The sequence below is a fragment of the Ursus americanus genome, chromosome 30 (genome assembly GCF_024610735.1).
Source record: "Ursus americanus isolate L20-20 chromosome 30, mUrsAme1.1.p, whole genome shotgun sequence".
Taxonomy (NCBI): domain Eukaryota; kingdom Metazoa; phylum Chordata; class Mammalia; order Carnivora; family Ursidae; genus Ursus; species Ursus americanus.
In genome coordinates, this window is record NC_142156.1 from 12,044,412 (window position 1) to 12,053,595 (window position 9,184).

General features: G+C 48.1%; 1 protein-coding gene across 1 annotated transcript in view; it reads left to right on the forward strand.

Moving 5' to 3' along the window:
- KSR2 (kinase suppressor of ras 2) overlaps window positions 1-8,479 on the forward strand; it is a 389,319-nt gene extending 380,840 nt beyond the window's left edge. Inside the window, exons 18-20 of the mRNA XM_087857306.1 lie at window positions 1,394-1,525; window positions 7,161-7,290; window positions 8,342-8,479. Of these exons, the coding sequence (XP_087713432.1) occupies window positions 1,394-1,525; window positions 7,161-7,290; window positions 8,342-8,479 (400 nt within the window). The remainder of the gene's footprint in view (window positions 1-1,393; window positions 1,526-7,160; window positions 7,291-8,341) is intronic.
- Window positions 8,480-9,184: the final 705 nt, after the last annotated feature.

A 9,184-nucleotide genomic window follows, 5' to 3' on the forward strand; every position in this document is an offset into this window, starting at 1 on the left:
GATAGGGCAAGAATCATGGTCATGGAATATGAATGAGTGCAGTTCAGGGAGCAGCGCATCACGTCTGACATAGCTCGGAAGCCACCCTAGGAGGACTGGAGAGTCCAGCCAGCCCCAGGTCTCCACATTCTGGACGCTCTGGGCCATCATGATCTCACTCCTGATGGTTGGAGATATCCATCCCCATCCCCCATCGCTGCACCCTCTCCTTGTAGTAACTGGCCCTTTCCTGGGAGCCTTGAATCAGTGGAAACCTTGTAGGAGGTCTGCTCAGATTTCAGTCCCAAATGGAATGCTCTGTACTTACTGAAGTCTTACCATGTGAAGATAAATACAGATAAAATTTTATCTAAAGTGAGTTCCTTCTTATCTTTGACACATTCCCCTGTTTAAATTTTTTTCGTATAATGCTTATCACTATCTGTATTTTTCCTATTTCTTTAATTCATTTGTCATCACCTTCCCCTACCAAAGCTCAGGCTCCAGGAGGACAGAGACCTTGCTCGTCTCCTTCACTGCTGTGTTCCCAGTGCCAAAAACAGAGAGCTTAGGCATAGTAGGTTCTCCAGAAATACAGTGAATCCTCATTATTCGTGGATTCCATATTTGCAAATTTGCCTACTCACTTAAATCTTTTTGCACTCCCAAATCAATACGGCCCCTTCGCATTCATTTGTGGGCATGCGCAGGGTGGTGAAAATTTGAATCACCTGATGTATGTGTTCCCAGCTGAGGTCAGACGAGGAAGATGCTCTGCGTTCTTGTTTGAGTTCTCATACAGAGAGGACCGGGGGACAGAGAGGACTAGGGGACAGAGTTGGGAGGGGACCGTGCAGGGCAGGAAGCCCTGAGTCCCGGGGCCAGCGGGACAGAGTTTCACAACTCTGGCATGTGGTTGTGGGGCCGCCTCAGACACATCCCTCAACACTTCTGAGCCTTGTTTTCTCTTCCGTAAAATAATGAAAATAGAATGTACTAGGATGAGTTGTTTTTAGGATTTAAGATTATAATCGGTGTGAGGTGTGTGCGTGAATACATATTTCCTCTAGGAGCAATGATTCCGTATTTGCTAATTCCCTCTTTGCAGAGACTTTATACAACATAAGTGCCATGAATAACAAGACTCAGCTGTATTGGTTGAATGAATATGCAGGAGGGGGTGCCTCAGACGCAGAGGGACCCGACGATGGTTTGGGTGTTGAGCGTCTCCCTCCAGACCAGTCTTCCCTGCCCCTTTCACTAGGGCTCAGCCTCAAGTACAAGGGCAGGCAGTGCCCAGTGTGGGAGATACAAGAAAGCCGGCGGAGGTGGTCCAGAGACTTGGGGTCAGTGCTGGGGGACTAGTCCTCCCTGGGCTGTGAAGTGAGGCTCACTCTGTGTTTTGCTTCTCAAGGCGGGAGGACAAGCTACGCATCCAGAATGGCTGGCTCTGCCACCTGGCCCCAGAGATCATCCGCCAGCTGTCTCCCGACACAGAAGAGGACAAGCTCCCCTTCTCCAAGCACTCTGACGTCTTTGCACTCGGGTAGGTGGCCCGTGCTGGCCATGGGGAGCCCCAGCCCAGGCAGAGGGACATTTCCCAAGCCTTCCCTCTCTTCTTTTGGAAGAGAGGGGGCACCTATCTGCTGGGACCTAGGTGGTCAGGTTTCTGGGTGAGATTGGGGGTATCCAAGTGGGGTGTAGGAGAAAGGATGACGCTAGCAAACCTTCATGCTGAGTTTCTAACTGGTTATGTGACCTTGACGAGGTACTTGAACCATTCATTCATTCACTGAAGCAATACCTATCTACGGAACACCTACTGTTAACAAATTATCCAAAACTTGAGGGCTTAAAGCAACATTTATGATCTCAAATTTCTGTAGTCAGGAATTGGGGGGTGGGTAGCTGAATGGTTCTGAGCTGGTTCAGGATCTCTTGTGAAGTTGTAGTCAAGATGTTGGCCGGGGCTGTGGTCTCATCTGAAGGTTTGATGGGCTGAGGATCCACTTCCAAGGGGGCCCTCCCTCACATGGCTGTTGGCAGGAGGCCTCAGCTCCTTGCCACGTGGGCATTTCCATAGGCTGCTTGAGTGAACTCACACACAGTGACTAGAAGCCGCATTGCCTTTATGAGCTGGTCTCAGAAATTACATGTCCTCACTTCTGCCATATTCTGTGTGTTAGAAAGAAGTCACTCAATCAGGAGATGTGAATGAAGCTCTATGTTTTGCAGGAAAGACTATCAAAGAATTTGTAGGCCTATTTTTAAGCCACTCAAGGCCCCTACTCTAACTTTTCCAGTAGAAGACCAATAGGGAAACAGTCCATTTCAGCAAAATGTGATCAATGCCATGCTGAGGATAAACCAGGACTGGGGGGGGGGGGGGAAGGAGGAACTAAATCCAGCCTGGGAGATCAGAGAAGGCTTCCTGGAGGAAGTGACTCCTGAGCCTAAGCTAGAGGTTGAATATAAGTGGGCCAGATGGGGGTAGGGTGAGATGTCTAGATAGAAGGAACATGTGAAGAGGCCTAGGGTAACAGAAAACAAATTGCCGGGGCGCCTGGGTGGCACAGCGGTTAAGCGTCTGCCTTCGGCTCAGGGCGTGGTCCCGGTGTTAAGGGATCGAGCCCCACATCAGGCTCCTCCACTATGAGCCTGCTTCTTCCTCTCCCACTCCCTCTGCTTGTGTTCCCTCTCTCGCTGGCTGTCTCTATCCTGTCGAATAAATAAATAAAATCTTTAAAAAAAAAAAAAAGAAAGAAAAGAAGAAAACAAATTGCCAACAATGGAGGAACATGTGGGGAGTGGAAGGGGGAGAGCTGAGAGATGAAGAATCAGGAAAAAATGAGCTGGGGCTGGTGACAGCAGAGGCTAGAGAGGGAATCCAAGTGAATCCTACAGGGACTAAGAGGCTGAGTTAAGGAGTTTTCACTTCCTCTTCACAGCACTGAGGAGTCATTGATGGTTATTAAGCAGGGAGTGATGTAATCATACTTTGAGTTTTAGAACAATCACTCTGCTGTGCAGAGAATGGGAAGAAGACAGATGAGATTGGAGGCTGGGTGACGAATCCAGGGGGAGATGCTGGCATTCTCCACCGAATCAGTGCCAGTGGGTTTGGACCCTGGAAATGGACATAAGCATTAAGGGGGTGGATGAGATGGGGTTTGATGACGGGTTGAGTGTGGGTGGTGCCCAGATACCTACCTTAAGCAACTGGGTGGAGACTAGTGTCATTCACCAAGGTAGAGACCCCAGAGGGGATGCCTGGGCTATGCTGAGAAGGCAAAGAGAGCAGATTAGGACACAGTGAGGCTGGGCTACCTTGAAGATGCCCAATCGAACCAACCAGAAGGAAACTGTATCTGTACAACTAGAGTCTGGGAAAGAAGAGTTTAGGGGCTTCTCAGCAAAGAGAGAGAAAATGCACCCATGAGAGAGAATGGGATGTCTTTGCAAGTGTAGAGAAGGATAGAGGATGAGGGACGCAGTCCCAAGGTGCAGGACAGGGGTTCCAAGAGGGTGCATCTGGGAAGGCTTCTAGGCTCCCACCCTCAAATAGCCACGCTAATCTTCGCCTTACCCTGTGCGCTGGGCTGGTTGCAAAGATGGGTGGTTACAGAGACAACGCTGGGGAAGCTGTTTGGGAAAGTTGTAGCCCTCCAGATGTGTGCAATTAGACTTAGCAGCACCAAGAGATGTTAGGGAGACCGTCTTCCATGGAAAAGTACCCTTACTATGTCCTCTGTGTAAATCTCGGGGCGGGGGGGGGACATTTGCTGGCATGTCAGGATTTTCGACGTCTATCACTTGGACCCCTTTAGACGTTGTCATCTGCCCTGATTAGTTTATGACCAGAACTTTTTCTAGTTAGATACTGTTATCTGAAACCAAACTGCAATAATTAAGTTGGTATATTTTAGTATAAATTTAGCAAAAAAAAAAAAAAATGTAAAAGAATGTAATTAACAAATGTACCAAAGTAAGTAATTGGTTTTCCACCGGAGTTTTAATCTTTAGCAATTTATTTTTTTCTTAGTGTGAGTTTCTCTTGGAAGTTGGGTTTGAAAGGAAGTTTTAATGAGGCTTTTATTCCTGACACTGCTGAATTCCAAGGGACCTGGTGCTCTTGGTTTCCTGCCAATTAGGTGCGTCCTGTTGCTTGGGGACATCGCGCTCAAGCATGATTTAGAACAGACCTGGACTTTTAAAAGCATACTGAGCACGTGTTAAGGTTTTTGTGGGTGCTGTCTCCTGGAATCTTCACAGGCGCCCAAATGACAGGGGAGGAACCAGGCTCTGGCAGCTCAGTGACTTGGCTTATGCTAATCAGGGGTGGATCTGGGAGTCACACTTGGGACCTCCTAACTCCAGAGTTGGACGGTTTAGCCACGGGGACCTTTGAGTCATTTCACCACGAAAACCCCTATATCCCTCAACCTTAAATAAAAGGTGATAAACCCAGCGAGGCTCTCTGAGGATCAAGCCAGAAAACCCCCATAAGGCACCTGCACCCAAGCTCCTGCTAGGCTCCCTTCCTCCTCTCCCATGAGCCCTTGCCGGCGATCTGTCTGTGCCTCCTTCCCCAGGCCCCAACCATCAGCTGCAGGGTTGCCCCTTGCCCCAAATCCATCACTTACAATTACAAAGGACTCTGGAATAGGCTCGAGTGTGGGTTTCTCGTAGCATGATGGTCAGTGGTGCGATTCTACAGTCAGACCAACAGGATTCAGCTTTTGCCTGTACCTCTTATCTGCTGTGTGACCCTGGGTAAGATGCATAATTTCCTGAGCCTCAGTTTCCTCTTCTGAAAAATGGGGATGATGATCGTGCCTCCTGTTTGAAAATGTAGGTCTTATTTTTATTCAGGTATGATGATGGCAATCAAGCAGGAAGCCACTGTCATTGGAAAGATGGTTTGTTGTTCATGGTTTGCAAAAGGAGGGGTCACATCATACTACACGGGGAAAGCACCAGGGTCAGGAGGCAGAGGGAGCAGGAGGAAAGCGCAGGCAAGAGTCTTTCCTGTGGTTTACTGGGGAGGAACCGGTGAGGCAGGGTAAGCAGCCTAAGATTGGCTAGTTGGACTAATTTAGTGGGCTCTGGGGTGGGGGGGTATCCTGAGTCGGGCAGGGAATATTCGCCCCAGTGGAAGCCTGAAGGAGGTGGGGGTGGGGCTTTGGATTGGTTAGTCTGCATACGAAAGGCACACTCCCAAGAGAGTCATTTACTCTCTCTAGGAATATGCTGGCCCTGGGGAGAGGGGCAGTCCCTCAGAGGTCAGGGAGGCCCCCAGATGTCAAATCATCAAAATAAGAAGGCATGCTTCTTACACCTTTCCCATAATCATCATAAATGCAAAGGGCTTAGAATAGGGTTGAGCACGGAGTGAAAATTCAGTTAAGTGTTACTGATTCTTACATTGACAACAGTCACCATCTAGCACCTTCCCATGGCAACTTCCTGACCACCTAACTCAACGCCCCAACACCTGAGCATCACCACTCCTCGCCCCAGAGGGATGAGGTTGGTAGGGGAGAGAATATGCTGAGAAGTGGGACCCTAGACTAGCTGGTCTGACAGAGTCCTCTGATCAGTAAAGAAGATAACAGAGTGCTTCATGTTCTTTAAAGCAAATTTGCATAAATTATCTTAGATTAGAGGAGAGATCATTTCCTAAGGATTGTTTCAAATATTTCCTGAGTTGGGGGAATTTTGTTCCCAATGAGCTGAGACCTATCCCCGTGGTACAGCTCAGCAATCCCCCAGCATCCCGTAAGCACCCCACGGCATCCACCAAGGCCCTCACTGCCACCCATTCCCCCCAGCGTTTTTCCCCACTATTCCACGGGATGGCTTATATTTAGAAAACAAAATTATAAAAAAAAAACAACCCTTTGCTATCACCCAGAGTTAGCCATTGTTAACATTTCGCTGTGTTTCTCTTTTATTTTCCTGCCAAATCACATATAATTTTTTAAGCGTGGGTATTACCTCATATACAGTTTTCTGTCCTGCTTTTTTCACTTGAAATTAGGTATTAAACATTTTTTCATGTCAGCAAAATTCCATTGAAATGTTTTAATAATATCATATTCCATTTTGTTTTACGGATTTACCATAATACATGCTACCTGTTCCTTTCGCTGAGCAGTCGTGTCCTTTCTCCTTGTTTTGCTATTATGTATAATGCTGTAGAGGATATCCTCCGAAGGGGCTTTTGTATTTCTAAGTGTTTCCTTACAACAGTTTCCCAGAATTACAAGTCTAGGTTCAGAAATCCTGGCCACATTCTATTACCCTTTCGGATTCTAGGTTTTGACTCATTTTAACTCAGGCACCAGGGAAGGTATCCTTGGACAATCATGACTTCTAAGCCATCAAGAAAGCTTCAGGCGTATCCCAGCTAGCAACACACCAGCCCGGTGAGGAAGAGACTAGAAAGTGGAAGTGATGTGGTTGTGGAATACAGGTGAGGTTCAGTGGAGTGGAGTCCGGAGCCCAGGACCGAGAAAGAATTCCTGAGACTTCTTTGGTGCAGAATGGTGGTTTATGAAAGCGTGGGGACAGGACCTGCGGGCAGAAAGAGGTGCTGCCCTGGGTTGCGAGGGGTAGCTGATTATATGCTATGGGGTTGGGGGAGGTAAGGAAAAAGGGAGGTTTCAAGAGAGTACTTTCATATGTTAAAGAAGACTCACAGGACACCGGAGGCCTTGCCATTGTCCAGTTAAGGTTTTTTCCCCTCTAGTAAGGCATTAACGTGAAGATAGTTGGGAACTTCCTGGAGGCTGCAGATTATAAGGACATTTAATTGTATCTACATTTCCTTCTGGAAGCTAGGTTGCTGATAGAAATGCTTTGCTCTAGTAGACTGCTAAGACATTTGTAAACTGAGGGAAACTCAAGTCTTAAAGGATTGTGGTCTCTATAGGTTAACTATCTTTTTCCTTTCGGGCAGCCGGGAGTGCCTGAGGAATGTCACATACATCCCATGGGAGGGGGGAGAGGTTGTGGGGTGTCAGTTTCTGCTTTGTCCTCAGCTTGCCTTCTGTTCCCTCATCAGAAGGGTTAGCCAGCAGGCTGGCGGGGGGGGGGGGGGGGGTTGCTGTTGGTGAGGGGATACAGGGTCGTGAGTGACCTATCACATCAACAGCCCCTTTAACAACATCTGCCAACAGCACAATTTGGTATGAACTCCACGCCAGGGAGTGGCCTTTCAAGACGCAACCAGCAGAGGCAATAATCTGGCAAATGGGCACAGGCATGAAACCCAACCTCAGCCAGATCGGCATGGGAAAAGAAATCTCGGTAAGTCCTGGGAGAGTGCCAGCTCTGGGGGACAAGGAGAGAGGTAGACACAGTTCGGGGCCGCCTTTTTCCTGTGTGTTAAGGTTACAAATGCTTCCCCAGAGGGTGGCACAAAAGCCTGTCCACAGCCTTGTCAGATGGTGATTTGGAGCTTAGGAGGTGAAGTTTCTGAACTATGCCTGCAATTCGGGTTCTCGCCTCAAGGGTGCAGTAGCACTTGGCCAGATTTTTCCTAGCAATGGATTGCTGCATTAAGTAGAACCAGGGAATCCCACTTTTTCTGTTACTTTTGAAAGATATTCATTAAAATATTACCCATACCCAATGATTCTAATTTTATTTGCTTCTACATAAAAATGTTTAAGGCATGATCCAACTCAGAACAAGATATACACACACAGAGAAGCCTGACTATAAATTAATAATCACCCTCTAAAACACAGAAGGAAGAGTGCTGTCTTTTGATCAGAAGACGGATAAGTCAGGGAAGGAGTAATTATCTGGTATGTTTTTAAGGACTACCTGTATCTAGGTTTCCTTTCTCAGGTGAGGTGATTATTACAAGGAACTTTCCACTCTTTAACTTTGAAGAGCATTTATGGTATTGAGATGTGGCTAGAGACCTCAGGATTCACTTTTCTCCCACCCTTTGAGAAAAAAAAATGGCCAAGAAACTCCTTGGGGAGCATTACTGATCTCAGCGTATCCTAGATCTTCTAGAACAGGACCTACCTAGTTTGCTATATGGGCTCATGAGTTAGATGAGTGGTAGGATGGATAAATGGATGGAAGGAAAGACAGAAAAATGATAGATAGATAGATAGATAGATAGATAGATAGATAGATAGATAGACAGATAGATGATAGATAAGGATGAATGCATGAATTGGGATGGATGGATGGATGGATGGATGGATGGATGGATGGATGGATAATGGGGGAATATGAAAGTGGGGCAAATGGATAGACAAATGGATAGACCCAACGAGATGCCAAAGGGTATCAAGACATCACCATTTACATTAAATCACCACATGTTGGCTTCTTTTAGGACATTCTTCTCTTTTGCTGGGCCTTCGAACAAGAAGAAAGACCTACCTTCACTAAGCTCATGGACATGCTGGAGAAACTGCCAAAGCGAAACCGCCGTCTGTCTCACCCCGGACATTTCTGGAAGTCTGCGGAGTAGGTGTTCTCCTTTAGTATCTCTCCCCGTGGCCTTTGTCCTCTGGCCTTTGCCGCCTCTTTGCTCCCCTCGCCCAGACCTCGGCCAACCATCTCCTTTCCATGCACCCACCTCCCTCCCCCTGGCCACCAGCCTTCCCTACCGGGTTCCTGTTCAGAATCTGCCATCCAGGCCTTGGTCCCTGTTGCTACCGTGGCTACTTCCTCGCCTATCTCTTCCTGATGAAGGTTGGTGCCCCAGTGAGTCTGGTCCTCAGGTGCAAGGTGATGCCCTGAACGCACCAAGCCCCGAGTCCACTACTCGGCAGACTCCTCCAGGAGGCCTGGCTTTCAGGAACTCTCCCCTCCAGGGCCAGCAACCTGTCCCCACCATGGCATCTCACAGCTTCCAGAACTCTTTGTCACATGAAGACAGGAGCAGGGAAGGTTCTCAGCTTCTGCTGGCCCTAAGTGTCTCTCTGGCTTCCTCCTTGGAGGCTCTGTGCCCCTCCCCCTCTTCATTCTTGACATAGATCAGTGGTTCTCGATGAGGTAATTCATGGGGCATCCCTCTGGGGGTCTCCCTCCCAGGCCCAGCCTCAGGGGTTTCTCCAGAAGGTGAGAGCGAGACAGGCCCAGATGAGGCTGCCAAGAGGTCCCTGCTCCCCTCTGCCCTGCCGTTCCAGGCACACATGGTTGTGCACACTCACACCGAACACAGCCAGGCACA